This window comes from Fringilla coelebs (genome assembly GCF_963513975.1).
Source record: "Fringilla coelebs genome assembly, chromosome: 12".
In the NCBI taxonomy this organism is placed as follows: Eukaryota; Metazoa; Chordata; class Aves; order Passeriformes; family Fringillidae; genus Fringilla; species Fringilla coelebs.
In genome coordinates, this window is record NC_140038.1 from 19,811,197 (window position 1) to 19,827,027 (window position 15,831).

A 15,831-nucleotide genomic window follows, 5' to 3' on the forward strand; every position below is an offset into this window, starting at 1 on the left:
AGTAATGGTTCAGAAAAAGCTGCATTTGGAGTTGAGGATATTTCTAGAAACTTGGTCCCCTCGAAATGCAAATTTGTGGTGAACTATCTGTAACTGCATCCTCACTTTCCTTTTTGTAGAGTGAAAAAACATAACAGCTTTTAATTCTGAATCCTTTAATTCAAATCCTTTTTTAAACAGATAGAAAAAACCACCACATTTTAGGTGAAACTGTTCAACAACTTAGTTTTGAAAGTTGTTTGGAATTCTGTAACCAAGAACTGTTTTTAAGGAAATAAAAATGCCGTGTAACTGCAGTTTGTACTTCACCTCTGGCGTTTGAATAAAAGCGAATATTCAAGCAGTGGAGAGTTGTCATCCCTGACGCCATCCCCGCATATTTTAAGTTTTAGGAGTAGATTTTGAAATTCATTTTTTAAGCGGAGCGCGGGGCGGGCGGGGCGGGTCCTCCGGGCCGCCAGGCGGCGCTGTGGCCTCGTGCTGAGGCGGGCGCTGAGGCGCGTTCATGGCGGCGCGCTGAGGGCTGAGGGCTGCGGCGGGATCATGGCGCAGCCGCCGCCGTTCCCCGCCCGCCTCCCGCCACCCTTCCGCGCCTTCCCGCCGCCCTTTCCCGGCCCCGCCGTCCGCCCAGCGCCCTTCGCGGTAGGGCCGGTGGCACCCCCGCCTTTCTTCTTGCCGCCGCCGCCGACTGCGGGTGAGGGGGGACCGCGCTTTCCGCCGGGCGTCCCCTACTTAGCGGCGGCCCCGCCGCGGGCAGCGGCCGAGGAGGAGGCGCTGCAGCGGCAGCAGGATGAGCTGTGGCTCTCGCAGTTCCTGGGCCGCCGCCGCGCCGCTCCCCCGCCACCACCGCCGCCCGCCGCCGCCAGCCCCAGCAGCGCCCGGGCCGTGGCGGTGGCGGCGCTGGGGCGGGTGGCCCGGGTGACAGCGCTCTGCCGGGCCCTGCGGCGCAGCGAGGACCAGGGCGACGAGCCGGGCTGGGCCCGGGCGCGGGAGGAGGCGGAGGCGGCGCTGCGGGAGCTGCGGGAGATCGTGCGGCCGCTGCGGGAGCCCGGGTACGCCGAGGCGCTGCGCAGGAAGGCCGAGAGGGCGAGGAAGAGGAGGCTGCGCCTGCAGCGGAGGAAGCACGAAGCCAGGGCGGCCAAGGAAGAGGAGGCGGCCCGGGCCGCCGAGCGGGAGGCCAAGATCGACCAGTGGCGGGCTAAGTGCATCCAGGAGGTGGAGGAAAAGAACCGGGTATGGTCCCCAGTGCCTGGTCCTGCCTCTCCCCGGGGCTCCAGGACAGCGCGGTGGGGCAGGGGTCACCTGCCGGTAGTGGGGGCACGGCGGGCTGTGCCTTTTCCACACCTGGCTTTGACCCCCTTGCTTCAGTGGGTGCAACTGAGGTGCTGCATGGCTTCAGCATACTTAGAAATGTGCTTTTTCCAAAGCCTGGCGCCCTGCTTCTTGCTTAGAAGTCTTGTTGTGCACCTCGGTTTTGCCATCCTCATGTTCTAGGCCTTGACATGAAATTGGGGTTTAAGTTGTTTCTGAACTCCTGGAGGTTTTCCTCTCTGGTCCCAAGTATCAGCCTGTCCACACAGCTACCCTGTGGTGGTCAGTGCTGTTTCAGTATCCATCAGCCTTCCCTTCTGCTTTCATCCTTCTAAAGCTTGTGGTTTACAAGCTTTTTGATCCTATGGGGAAGTAAAATATCTCCAAAGCAAAGAATACCACCTCAAATTAGACTGGTTGGGAAGTGCTGTAGGCACCTTTCTGTTTGTTTTTGGCTAAAGAACTCCCTTTCTGCTGGTCTGCTGCTGGGATGGTCCAGAGCAGCTGCTGAGGAAGGGTTTGTGGTCAGACTGTGGCAGGTTAATGGTCTTAACTGTGGAATCAGAATGGTTTCTGTTTATTGTAAAATATTTACCCTAAATTTCTGTGGCTAAAGGTTCTCAGGCTTTCATAATTCATAAATCATCTAGGAAGTGTTCAAAAGTGTGTGTGTGTGGCACTTGAGGACATGGTTTAGTGGTGAACATGGTGCTGAGTTGACAGATGGACTTGATGATCTTTCCCGGCCTTAACAATTCCATGATTCTCTGATTTAGCCCAAATATATGGGTCCCACAGCATTTTTTTTCTGAAGTCTGTGTTATTTTAGCCTTTTTTTCATAAAAAGGCAATGCTGGATGGTTGGCTTGACTTGTTGCTGTACTGAAGTCACTCTGCTCTCCAGTGGTTTGCTAATCTCTGAAAATACCATTTGATTAGTGTCTTTGAGGGATATTTCACAGATCTCATCTGGTTTTTTCCTTCCTTTCCTAGGAACAAGAGCTGAAGGCTGCTGCTGACAGTGTCCTGTCCGAAGTGCGGAAGAAACAAGCGGATACAAAGAGGATGACGGACGTCCTGCGCGGGTTGGAAAAGCTTCGGAAGCTGAGGAAAGAAGCTGCTGCCAGGAAAGGTTCATTTCAAGATTGGTCTAAACTTCTTTAATTGCACACGCAGGAAATAAAATGAGGGTGCCCTGTGCTGACTAGCAAGGCACAGCTTCAAAAAGCCGTGTCTTCATTGTGATTTTAATTACAAGAATACAAAGTGCTGAATTCAGTGGTTGTGTTCATATGTTTCCAACCTCTTTCTGGAAGAAGGATTATTCCAGTAAGAATTCCATCTGTTAACAAGGTTAAGCTCATATTCCTCTGAGATTTTCCCAGCTCTGCTCTCAAGTCTGGTATCAAACCCCCTTCTGAATCTGAAAACTTAAAAACCCTTCTCTTTCTTTTCAGGTGTTTGTCCACCTCCTTCAGCAGATGAAGCATTTGAAAATCAGGTGGAGAGTCTTAAAACGTTGCTCAAAACTCGCACAGAACTGTATGAAGCTGAGGAAAGAGCATTAAGGGTTATGCTGGAGGGAGAACAAGAGGAGGAAAGGAAGAGGGAAATGGAAAAGAAACAGAAGAAGGAAAGGGAAAAACTACTACAGCAGAAACTGGAAATGGATTCTAAGCTGTTTGGGGATCCAGGTAAATTCTGCCCCTCCTTTTCTTAACAGTGTTTTTTCACATCATATCCTCATCTCACAGACACTGGATTTGAAATGCGGGCACAGACCTAGTTGAGAAAGGAGTCATCCACTGGAGTAATTTATGGTCTGAGAATGGGGGATAAACATAGTGCTGTTAACACCTGTGGTGTAAGAGGAACCGTTGAGCTCTTCAGCATGGACTGCAGCACATCTCAAGCTGGTTTCATGTTGTTTTGCAAGAAGAGGTTGTAGATTAAACTGAAGTGAGAATAAACAGAATAGATTGAAGACTTCCAGAACCATAGATGCTTTAGTCTGGTGCTTTGATAGGTGTGACTCCTCAGGTAATCTGTAAAGATTCAGTGTCCATATGTTCCCCTTTTTTAGATGGTGGAGTCAGGAAGTTTTGCTAGTCTTGGCTTTCCTCTGACAGCTGTGGTACAGACCAGGAAATGTGTAACAAATAAGCAGTTCAGTTTCATATATTACCTAGGGACCTGATGTTAGATTACAGCTGAGCAGTAGCAAATGATTTTGCAAATAATGGGCTTCTGAGACTCACTAGAATGGAAGGTTTTTCTGGATTATTGAACAGTTTCTGTGTCTGTGTTTTCACAGCTGAATTCCCACTTGCACATCTGCTGCAGCCTTTCAGAGACTACTACTTACAAGCTGAACATTCTGTAGCAGCTCTAATCCAGATCAGGTAAAACCAAAGAAAGTATTTTATCATCAGAGATGGCAAACACTGTTTTTTGCAATTGTAAATTCAGTGCCCCTTTTGGTTTGTCAGCTTCCAAATATGGTTATGCAATGGATTGTTCTGTTTTTTTCAAGTTTCTTGCTTGAGTCATATCCAACAGATGCCCGTGTGAGGCAGAGTGCACTTCATGCATAACCATTCCATTTAACACCAGAACATCAAATTTTCACATTTGTCTTTTGAAAAACAAGTTTAAGAGTACAAGTATTGTTGGTTTTGTATCGATCAGTGATGTCTATGTGGGTGTATAATAAATCTTACCACCAAATTAATCCCAGCTCTCCTCTCAAACAACGCTCTCTCTGTTGAAGGCATGAATGGGATCAGTACTTGGTGCCAGCTGACCACCCCGAAGGAAGCTGCATCCCTCCAGGATGGGTTCTCCCGAGCCTCCCCACCAATGACACTTGGGCCACTGCTGTCAGATAATTTAGCAATAAGTTATTTCAACATTGGAGGATTGCTTCATTATAACTACGTGTAAATATGAGAGGGCCCAAAGAGGAAGTCTCGTCCTCTCTTTCAGCAGCCAGGTACTGGAAAGTCTTTACTGGAACGTCTTGAAAAAAAGTATAAGAATTGTTTTTGCTGATTGACTGTGCAGGGAAATAGCTGAGCAAGCCCAGAGCTGCCAGGCCTATCGTGGTGTGGAATTACAATCCAGCTGCGAGTTCTTGTTAAATCTCAATCTTAATAAAGGAACATTGCTGATGGTGGTATTTGTGCTAGTATTAACATCATATTTTTAGTGGCTTTTATCTTTATAAAGGATGATGAAAACTTCAGAAATTAACAAATTTTTTAAAATATAAGAGATCATTAGTAAACATGTTTTTCTTCTTAAATGAAGCATGTCAAGCATCACTGTCAAAATAGTTCCTGTATTTTTGGGTGTGGAAACAAACCTATTACAAGTTTAAACGAATTCTGAAGTACAAACAAGACAGGGTTTTTCAAGGTTGATTAAAGCAGCTGTTGACATTTATTTTTGTGGACTAAAGCTGATACCAAAACATGGAAAAAATTCCCAGTTGTGGTGAAATAGGTCAGACAGCCATGTGAATAAATACAAATTTGATGAATAAGCCTGCTGGAAAAAACCCAATAAAATCTGCAGTCTAACCTACTGTAAGTGTTTTGACTATATAGATATTTTTGTATATGTCTATAATATTTGATTAAAAACCTCAGCTTTATTTTGTAAGCGGGTTTTTTTGTACAGAACAAATAGAGAAAAATGGATTTTTGTTTAAAGCATTTTCATGAAGGGAAGAGATTTGTTTGAGTACTTTACATATATGATATACAACTCCAACAAGGAGAGAATTGTTGGGAAAAGGTTTGTGTGAAGGAACTTCTCCCTCCTGCAAGGTGACAGAGGTGGCACCTGATGTCAAAGCTTTCCAATGCTTTCCATATTTTGGGCAGTTTGCTTGTAACTGTGACGGGCTATAGGGATTTGGAGCTTTGCTGTTCTGCACAGGTTGCTGTGGCAGCTTTCCAGAGCTGCAGTCCTTATTCTTGCTAGCCCCAGTGTGTGGGAATTGAGTTAATCTCTCCAGTGCTTTGCCTCTTGGCATCACAACAGTGCGTAATTCATGCGTGTCATTGCCTAAATTCAGTGCCTGGGCCTTAGGTGTAATGTCAGTGGTGTCCTGGCTGAACCTTTGCACTGGTTTCTGCCAGTAAGAGACACGAACTGGTAGTTCCTGACAGAACATGAGTGCAGAAGTTTGCAGTTCTTGCTCACCTGTAGCACCCCAAAATACAGATTGCCATGAAGTTCTCTGCAGTTGGTGTTCTGATTTGCTCTTCCCTACATCCTCCCATCTCTAATGTTACTTCCAGCATCTCATTTCTCCAGACCTCAGATCCTGGGGAGTCTTCCCTGATGAAAGCACACAAGATCAAATAAAAAATAAAAACAACTGCATAAAACAAATACAAACACAACACTTTCAGTTCGGGCAGCTTAGTGACCAGAGGATGCTCTGCTTAAACAATTAGGCTCCTTATCCCATCAGCATGTCTGATGGAACAGGCCAACTGCTTAAGCTACGATTATCTTAAAGCTGTCCAAGTCAGCTGCTTGTCTGACGCTGCAGGAATTTAAAGAGCTGAGCAGTAGATAAGGAGGCAGCAAAGCAGCAGCCCTGTTCTCCCTGCCTTGCGAGGAGAGAGCTCCATGAGTTCATCTGATGGTAAGGACTGCTTTATATTGCTAATAAACAAAGGGCTTGAAAATGCCAGGGGAGGATCCACCTTTCTGTGTATTTGCTCCTGTCCAATGACATCTGCGTTGAAATGTTTAATAGCTTTAGTGAGGAATTTGTTAAATCACAGATGGGGAAGAATGTTTAAAATCTCAACTCATAAAATACATGGACACCTGGTATTAATTTAAAAAGTGTACGTTCAGACTTCATTCCTATTTTTCTGAGTATAATATTTCTCACTGTTTTTAAATTTTAAAAACTTAGTGTAGCTCAGAAGAAGAGAGAGGTTGGCTGTGAGTTTCCAAGATTCATTTGTATCCTATTCCTCCCCAGGTCCTGGTGCAGTTTGGGTTGCTCCTGCTGTTTAGGCGCATCCTTTTCCTGATGGGAACTGGTTCGTACACTGGCCAGTGTCTTTGATGTGAAAGTGGGCAGGGCTCCTGTGGAGAACATGAGGTCAGAACCCTTGTGGAGTTCCCTTCTGGTGGGAGCTGATGTTTATGACTGACCCTCTTTTATCCTTTTCAAGTAGCATTTTTGTTGTGATTGCTCCTGGCCCAAAGTACTTCTTGTTTTCTAAACTGTGGTTTTGAGAATTAACACTTGTCTGAGCCTCTCTTAAAGCACAGTATTTATGCAGTGAAATACAGAGAGGTACAATACCATAATCTTCTCTTATTTTCTTCATTGTGGCTTCAGACGCACACACTGCCCATCAACATCCCTTAAAGTATCATTTGAACCTGAGTGGAGCCATTCTGGGTGACAGATGCTGAGACACTGCTTTCCTCAGCACCCTGGGATTTTGGGGAGAGCCAGTTTGCAGCCCAAGCTGCAGGGAAGGTCAGTCCTCCCTGCATGCAGGAGCTGCTCAGGGAGTAGCAGAAAACTGAGGGAAGGTGGCTTTGCTTGCAGATGTTTTCAGGCGTCACCTTTGTCAGTGCTGACGTGGATTGTCCCTAAGGCTGAGCCCTCTTAAGCTGAGCAGGTGGCCTGGCTCCACGAGGGATCCCAACACGTTGCCTGTGTTGCATGTTAGTGGCAGGACATGTGCAGGAGCACAAAGCTCATTAGGGGCTCTGCTTGTGCAGGCGTAAGCAGAAAAAGTGACAACCCTGTTGTCATTCTGGTGTGACTGGCTGAATTGCCCGAGTGATTGTGTGTGTCACTTTCTCTGGCCTGGAAGCTCTCTGTGAGTCCTTTGCCAACACAGGAAACTTGCCTGAACCCCATCTCCCATTATAGACTCTTATTTTTGCTTTAAACAGGCAGTTTTGTCATCCTTGTGTATATTCTTCTGCATATTTCCTTTTAGTGGAATGTTTATCCTTGTTGTCATAGAAGCTGTTTGTTTTTAAAGGAAAAAAATAATTGGGAAAAGCACTTAGGGATGTCACATACATATTTACTGTGTGACTTGAGGATGAGTGCTGAGGACTGGGATGAGCAGGCACGTGCTGCCAGTACCAGAACTCAGTGGAAGACCGGCTACAAGCTCCTAACACTTTATAATCTATAAAAGAAGTGATTTTACACACTGTCATCACTGGGAAGCTGAAAGCTCGAGGCTTCATGTAGCAAGTAATGGCTTTTTAGTAAATTGAGACATTTGTAGAGACCTGATGGAGACACTTGAAGTAATATTTTCCTGACAGCATTCTCAATTCACCAGCAATTTTTCTCTCCCCGGCAATTCCTGATCTAAAACCATCACCACACTTAAAATGAATGCATGGTTCCTAAAAGCTAATCTTAAAAATTGCTTGTTGGACATCCTCTTAATTCCCAAGCTTGCCTGATGCACAGTCTCCTTGCCTGGCTCCCAGTAAGCTGCTGCAGTGCCCAAAGGAATGCCCTCGCTCACCCCAGGTCCCTTGGGATGCTCTGTGTGATGGCTTAGCAGCACGAGGCCATGGGCATGAGCTCTGTCACCACAGGTTGTGCAGACAGGGGAGACCTGCAAGGTGTCCTCCTTGGCTGTGCTTTCTCCCTCTGTAACTGGAAAAAGTGCTCAGTCCATCCCCAGCTTGGGGAAGGGAGTGCGCAATGGCAACAGAGGGAGGGACAGGAGGGATGGGAGAGATGGAGGAGAAAAATGCTCAGGATCTCTGCCAAAGGAAGCCATAAGCTTGGTCAAGTCCTTCTGGCTCAAGCTGAGAATAGCAAAGGTTAGTTCAGACGAAGCTTCCTGGTGTCAGTAAATAAGATTTTACCAATCTGTTTTTACCCAGCTGGCACTTCAAACAGCTCATCTTTCTCTCCTTTCAGCCAGCTTAAGAGATGTTCTTACAGTTTCTGTTTCCCTTCCTCCAGCAGCAAGAAATCAGGGAGCAGCAATGAACTACCTGGATGAAGTTCCCTTCCGGACAGCCATGAGCCTCAATGGGGACTCAGAGGGAGAAATCCCTTTAGTCACTGCCCCGGACATTGAGCTCCCTGACTGCACCGACATCCTCATGAGCACCATGGTGAGTCCACACCTGGGTTACTGCTGGGGGATGCTGAAAGGAAATCAGCAGTGTTCTCACAAAAGAAGGGAAGGGAAACCACCTAACTGATCTCCTCTTCACTGGCTGGTTTGCTGCAATATTGGGAGGACATGAGGATGATTTGTGGTGTGTGGCAGTGATGATGGGGTTGGTTTGGGGTTGCTTTCTAAAAATCCTTTCTAAGAAGGAAGGTTAGGTTTTTCTGGGATAGGAGGACAAACTTCAGGCTCTGCTCTGGGGTTGTTTTCTCCTTTGGAGTTATCACTGTCTCATTTATTAATGATATTTATTAAATATTTACCAATAAATCTACTAGCTATAAGCAGGCAATACTACCTGTGATGGAAGCATATAGATAGTGTTTATATATATATACACACACCCCGTGTTTCTCCCTATTTAGTGATGAGTTGATGCTCCCCTCTGAGGCCAAACCATTGTGCTGCTAGTCCAGGCTGATTCTTATGGAGGGACGTGAGGGTGTTTTCCTTGGGGAGGCTGTTTTGGGTCCACTGCTGACCCAAGTTTCAAGAACAGTAAAAACAGCATTCCTGGGCTGTGAATGTACTTCCCTGCCTGTCGGGAGGAGACCTTGTTTGGAGAGCTCTGGGACGGGCAAGGCTTGTTTGTTCCAGGAAAACCCTCAGATTTCAGTCACAAACACACTTATATTTTAAGCTGAACTATGTGGAAATGACAACTTTGTTTGGGGACCAGCCGAGACCCTGGCGCCACTAGATAATCCCGTGGCTGGTTCTGCTTCTGCCCGAGGTGGCATCTCCCCTCTTGGTGGTTTCTGAGCCCCTGAAGTGGCTCTGCCAAGTTCTGCTAATGAAGGTCACAAACAAACTCTGCCACCATTCTGGGGGCAGCCTGTGGCTGGATGCGGTGCCTCTCTGCAGCTGCCTAAAATTAGGATGTGTGCACACTCCTGTCTTCCACAGTCAAAGTGACACAAACACCTCCAAGCATATTTTTCCAAAGAACTGTAGATGCAACTCACAATAGTAATGGCTTCATAGATAAGACTTTTTTCAAATATAAATTTGGGGATTCCCTGCAGAGATGTGGCTGGCACTGCCCAGTCCCACAGCCCTAATGCTCAGGAAAAAGGAGCTGATATGGGAAGACTGCAGCCCTTAAGATGCCTCGAGGAGTGCATGGTTTGCTCCATGCCGCCTGGTCTGGTTTCACATGTCCTCACCAGCTGCCTCTTGCTCTTCTACAGCATGACTTCTCGCTGGAAAGGAAAGTGCTCTACTGGGTGGAGGTGGCCTCTCAGCAGCAGACCTCCCGCCATCGAGTCACCTCCGAAGTCGTCCCTACGGCTCCCCCGTGCTGGCTGCTGCTGGTGGACCCTGCCGACAGCTACGGGGGGCGGGGTCGGGACGGGGCAGTGCGGCGCTCCATCAGCCTGAGCGCTGCCGACAGCTCCTACGGGCACACCAAGGGCAGGGCGGTAGTGTCCGACACTGAGAGTGACACCTGGCACTCAGAGGAGGGGGAGTACTCGGATGATGAGTACTCCTCCACCTCTTGGGAAGAGAATGACAAGGATGAAATGCTCCTCTCCAGGAGGAGAAGCTCTGCAAGAAGTGTGTCTTCACGCCCCGGCTTTTACCAGACCCGACCAAAGACATCGCCCGGCTTGCTGGAGCCCTCGCCAGAGAACAATGTCCACAGCCCAGCCAGCCCAGACCCCAGCAAGCAGAGAAGATCCATGGTGATATTTAACAACATGAAGAATGAGCTGGAAGCCGCCAGGAGGAAGCTGGCTGCTTTGGTGCATCCTTTGAACAGAGCCGCCACAGGGAGCAGGGGGATTCTGGTGCCACGGCTGCTGCCCCAGTGCCCTGGCACCAACCACAGCGTCAAGTACGGGCCAGATCCGGACGTGTCCCAGCAGGGGACCGTTGTGCCAACTCCTCCGGCCACAGCCGCGCCGATCCCTCCCATCAAGCAGCACAAGCCCACGGTACCGGTGAGAACCTTCCTTTGGTGGCCCTTTGTTCATCGCTGGGTGAGGAGGGAGGTGGAGGGCGTCACATTGGTCTCATTTGGTGGGGGCTGGCCAGCAAAAAGGAAGCAAAATGGGGCTTTGGAAACACTGGGGCAAGAACACGAGGAATTGCTGAAGTTTTCACAAGAAGTGAAGAAAGGGATTGATTTTGTCACTGAGGTTGGAAGAAGCTTTCTGGGTGCACATTTACTTGCTCTGTTGTAAATGTCTGTGTTTTTCCAAAGTGGGGTCTAATCTGATTTTCAATTGAAACAGTAAGAAAAGAGTGAAATATGGGGGAGTTGTCCTCTTTTTGCTACATTATCCCATTCTAACAGATGTAAGCAGGGTTTATAGGGAAATGTCCCCTTACAGTCATTAAGTCTTTTCTAGGAAACTTTGGACTTCCTACTAGAAATACAGATCATTTAGTGATAGAGACAGTGATGTGAAAGGATGGAGTAAGTAGTACTCTGTCAACTTAAATCAGAATTTCACCCTGCTTTTAAGAAATTGAATCTAATCCAGCTGCTTGAGAGGTGTAGGAGATGAATTACTGAAAACCCGCAATAAAACCATCAGACACTTGAATGACCAGGTTATTTATGTGCAGTTGCATTTGACACAGAGTAATTAAGGAGAGATTAAATGTCTGTGTGTATTTGTACAATGCCCGCCCTGGGCACTGTTCTCTGACCTGTATCTATAGTTGAGCCTGGATTTAATTAAGTCTAGTCTCATTTGATGCCCATTTGATGTTCCTTGTATGGGAATTTTCGTCTTCTAGAGAGAGCAAAGTAACCACCAGCATTCAGAAGCATTGCCTCAAACTGGGTTGTTTCACCTCATTCCATGACCTGGAGCAATAAGACCATCTGTTTTTTTCCTTGCAGTCCCTCAGCCCCTACACTTGCCTCCCCCCTGCCTCCACGCCTGGACGACCTCTCAGCTGCCACAGATCCCAGCCAGATTCCGCGGCTGACCTGCTCTCTGCGCTGAGCCAAGAGGAGAGAGACCTCATCGAGCCCGTCATAGCCCTGGGCTACCCCACCCAGAAAGCCATCCTCACCCTCCAGAAGACAGGAAGGCAAAGCTTAAGTCAGGTTGGTGGAGCTGGCACAGCTCTTTGAGAAACTTCTGGTAAAGGAAAACTTGATTTTCATGGAGAAAGGAATGGCTGTCTTCTTTGGGGTAGATTTTTGATAGCCTTGCCTTTCCACTTTGGTGTCAGACCACAGCTGACAGGATTTTTCATGAGATTCCACTTTTGCTGTAATAAAATAGCATTGAGCCACCCTCAGCTTTTCAGCGCATAATCATGGCTGGCTTTGTTATCTGTTCAATCTGTGTGTGAAGCACTATGTCCTTTTGAGGTACACATTTTGCCCCCATATATGGAAACTTTTTGCACGTCATTTTTCCCAGCTGTTGGATTTGTGTGATTATTGCCATGGCTCATCCTGTCAGAGTGGGACTGAATACCTTGGAAGATTTGGTTGGGCTCTCTCCAAAACACAGCTTCCCTCTTTGGAGCAAGCATGGAATCCATGCAAACATTGCAGCAGAGTCCCAGAGCTCTTCTCCCGAGGAACCCTCTGTAATAACCTGAAATTTATTGAAACATAACATGCAACCTCTTGCTACCCCTGGTGTGTGAGTACGTCCCCGCCTGCTGTGCTGCATCCTCATTCCCAATGTCTCTGTTTGTCCAGATGAATGTCAGAAAGGTCCAGGTGGGCTCAAGAGTATCCATGACATGAGGGAAGCTGCTGGCTCTGACTCCCTTGGCAAACTTGGGGCTGGTCACTGTTAAAAAAATTCTTCTTGTTTAGTCTTGAGGATACATATATATATAATATTTTTAGTGATAAAAAACACTGAGTTGACAGAGGCACTGATTTCATGCTGGGCTTGACCAGGCTGCCAGGACTGTCTGTGTTATGCTGTGGGTGAGTGGCTGTTCTGCCCCAACAGGGGAAGAAAATACAGCAATGATCTGGGGTTGTCATTAGCTTGGTAACAAGGGAAATAACATGAGGTGAGGAATGCCAGTGACCAGTGACTGTCTCCTTTCTGAGTTACTGGGCTCCTTAAGGCTGACACTTCTGAAAATCCCTACCTGACTGTTCAGCCAAAATAGATACACTCAATGTTTGAAAAACTTTTTTGTCTTTTTCCTGTTTTATGGCCTTTCACTGAGTCCTTCTCCTTGTCTGTGGCAGTGCTGGAGAAGATGGAGGTTTGTGTGCTGGTGAATCTAGGGAGAAATTAATCAGCTTCTCCTTGGATGAAGAAGCTTTGGAGAGACCTGTGGAATGTTTTTATTCCCCCTGCTATTGTATAGCTCGTTTATTATTGCCTGTCCCATATGTTTTTGGACAGTGAGTGATTCTTGCAGTATTTAAAAGATGCTGCTGGGAATTGTGCTGTCAGCACTCCAAGAACAACGAGGAAAGCCAAAAATAACTGTTTACTTTCACTAATGACAGCACACAGGTCTCCCCTGGGGTGGGCTCTGCTCTTGGACCCTGGAGCAAACCCACGGGTGCCTGAACCCCAGCACATCAAAGGGATGCGGGGTCAGCTGAGCAAAGTCATCCCACCGGGACAGTCCCTGCCTCACCCTGGAGGCCATTGCTCTGCATCTCAAGTGTTCACATGTTTGGTTTCCTCCTTGTTCCCATTCCCACCCTGGGAGGGTGGAGGGGGACCAAGATGTTGTCTCCCACTGGAAATCCTGCAGACAGACAGGCAGACAGACCACCCTGGCTGAGCATTAGATGGGAACTGGCAAGATGGTGGTGGCTCATGTACCCTCCGTGGTGTGTCCTTCGGAGGTGGCAGGGGGGCTCCTCACTGGCCTTGCTCCCCATGCCTGCCAGGCTGGATTAACCTGTCTGTCTTCCTCTGCAGATCCTGAGCTACCTGGGTGCCTGTGATCGGCTGCTGAAGCAGGGCTATGAGGAAGGGCAGGTGGAGGAAGCCATGGAAATGTTCCAGTACTCAGAGAAAAAGGTCAGAACGGGATGGCACAGCCCAGCCCTTTGTGCTGTGTCCTTCAGGCTCTCTTTTTCAGTGGGCTGCACGCTTCCCTCTGCCTCCACAGGCACTCCTACAGCCTCATGGAGGGCCACACCTCTAGGGCAGTGTCACCATAAGGACTCCTGGGGGAGGATACCTGCTCCTTCACACTTCTCTGCCCTTCTTCTCACCCTCTTGTGTGGAATGATGCTCACTCAGCCTTTGCTTGGGAATCCCATCCTGAGCCTACCCACTCTCACTCTGTCTCAGGCTCTGCCAGCTCTCCCTTCTAGCCCCAGGGAGGAGAACTATGGAGAACTGGGCATTTGTCTCCATCATCAGTCTCTCCCTGGGGGTAATGGAGAGCCTGGGAAGGTAGAGCTGCATGAAATCCAGGCTGGCAGTGTTTGCCAGGATGCCGATGCCTGTAGGATTGCCGTGTCACCGCTCCTTAGGGCAGTGGCAGTGGGAGGGCACCTGGGTCTAAGTGTCAGGGAAGGGTTTATTTATTAAGGACACAGCTCTGAGTGATGATGTGGTGCTGGGGCCCAGCCTGGGCAAAGTAGGGGAGCAGGACAAATGAATTCCTGTTGTGCTCACTGCCATTCCCTGCTCTCTTCATAATGCAGGTAAGCACTGCATGGAAATTATAGGGAATAGTGAAGCTAGAGGCTGACTTTATTAAATATTTCTTATTTAAGAAGTTTCAATGCTACCAGAGATATATGTGCCCTCAATCTGCTGTCATGGTGATACAGCTCAGCCAGATCTTCTGAGTGCAGCCTTGTCCCCCAAAACTGCTTTTTCTGCAACTACATGATATATCCATCCATGATAGCATCATTCTTCTCTCCTCCTTCTTCCTCCAGGCAGCTGAATTCTTGCATCTGTTGGCTCAGTTTAATGATATGGGCTTCCAGCAAAATGAAATCAAAGAAGTTCTTTTGCTTTGTGGGAATCAGAGGGAGAGGGCGCTGGAAGAGCTTGTGATGAAAACCCACTGAGCAGCTTCCCCTCTCCACACCAGACCAGAAGGACTCAAGTGATTCTGCTGCTCCATCCCCACCCCTGGAAACATCAGACACACAACTTCAAAGCTCTGCCTTGGTGTCTTATTTTATGGACATTGATCATAGGAGTGTTTGTCATGCAGGCACTGACTGCATAGCAGGAATGTTTATCTCCTCACCCACACATCCCCACCCCTGATCATCTCAGCTATTCAGATTAGAGGAGAGGAAATCCAAACTGCCTTTGGCTTAGATTTTTGCAAAAACCAAACCAAACCAGTGTTCTCCCTCCACCTGGGGTGATGGGTGTCGTGTTTTCAGCTACAATCAAGTGGGGATTCTTAAAAGATTATATAAATCAACAGAATAAATTGTTTTCCTAAAATCTGAAGGCTCCTGCAGGAACATGTGTTGGTCCTGGCTTGGGAAGAGTCTCAGCTGACTTAGTCATGGTTGAATATTGTAATTGAAATCCACTTTGATCGCATTAGCTTCTCCTTTTAAACCAGACATGTGAGGAAAATACACAGTTCCATGTGGATAAAGAAAGAAAACAAGCTGCCCTTGCTCTGAAATACATGAGGTTTATCCAGTGCAATGAAAAATGGTGGAGGCAAAGGTTTGTCCTCAGGCAACTTCATGAGATCAGAACAGAGAGATGGGGAACTGCTCACTGTCCTCATGCTCTGCCCAAATCAGGAAAATTCAGGGGATGCTTCCCTAAACTGTGAAGACAGTGGTTCCAAATGAAATGAAGCATGAATATCAGCATCAGGATCATCTGTATGCCCAAGGGAATTTCTGTATGTAACTGAAGGACAGAGAATGGGAGATTCAGATCACTGTGCAGGATGTGTGTCTTGGCTTGGCAGTGGAACAGTGGACAGCGTTTTCACATAAAGTATGTTATTTTCCTGTGAATTAGAAACAGATGTAATTTCTTTGAGTAAAGATGCTTGGGGGGTTCTTCTGCAACATGTTTGTCTTTTTCTGTAAGGATGCCAACTGGCATAACCCAGCAGAGACAATCCTTAGTTGTATTAGTACCATTTTCCATTGAACCCTTCAAACAATCTCCCAGCGCAATGTGCTGCCATCAAGGTAAAATGCTATGTCCATTCTCCCTGGATCTCCAGGTGGGTGCCAGACAACAACAGGAAGGTGCAGCTCTCCATGGCTGCATTGATTCTTGGCTGGATGCAACAAGGAAACTTGGCATCCAGGTTTTGGGGGAGTTGACCCATTCATCCCCAAGGATGCTTTATTCCTGCTCTTCTTTAATGGCATTGAAACAGAAAATGTGGCACCCTGTATGTCCTAGGGAGA

At 47.5% G+C, this 15,831-nt stretch overlaps 2 protein-coding genes across 4 annotated transcripts; both read left to right on the forward strand.

Moving 5' to 3' along the window:
- The first annotated feature begins 508 nt into the window (after positions 1 to 508).
- PDCD7 (programmed cell death 7) lies at positions 509 to 4,966 on the forward strand. Its single transcript, XM_084214078.1, has 5 exons — positions 509 to 1,233; positions 2,305 to 2,443; positions 2,769 to 3,005; positions 3,626 to 3,713; positions 4,082 to 4,966. Exons 1-5 carry the CDS (start codon positions 544 to 546, stop codon positions 4,197 to 4,199), a joined length of 1,272 nt encoding a protein of 423 aa, XP_084070204.1. The 5' UTR covers positions 509 to 543; the 3' UTR covers positions 4,200 to 4,966.
- Positions 4,189 to 15,329, forward strand: UBAP1L (ubiquitin associated protein 1 like). Of its 3 annotated transcripts, none has more exons than XM_084214075.1 (6): positions 4,189 to 4,303; positions 8,300 to 8,454; positions 9,704 to 10,456; positions 11,368 to 11,577; positions 13,388 to 13,489; positions 14,365 to 15,329. In XM_084214075.1, exons 2-6 carry the CDS (start codon positions 8,323 to 8,325, stop codon positions 14,497 to 14,499), a joined length of 1,332 nt encoding a protein of 443 aa, XP_084070201.1. In that variant the 5' UTR covers positions 4,189 to 4,303; positions 8,300 to 8,322; the 3' UTR covers positions 14,500 to 15,329. The 3 variants fall into 3 exon arrangements, with proteins under 3 accessions (XP_084070201.1, XP_084070202.1, XP_084070203.1); XM_084214076.1 differs by lacking the exon at positions 4,189 to 4,303 and adding an exon at positions 6,320 to 6,442; XM_084214077.1 differs by lacking the exon at positions 4,189 to 4,303 and adding an exon at positions 6,397 to 6,442 and having other exon boundaries at positions 8,303 to 8,454.
- The last annotated feature ends 502 nt before the right edge of the window (positions 15,330 to 15,831 follow it).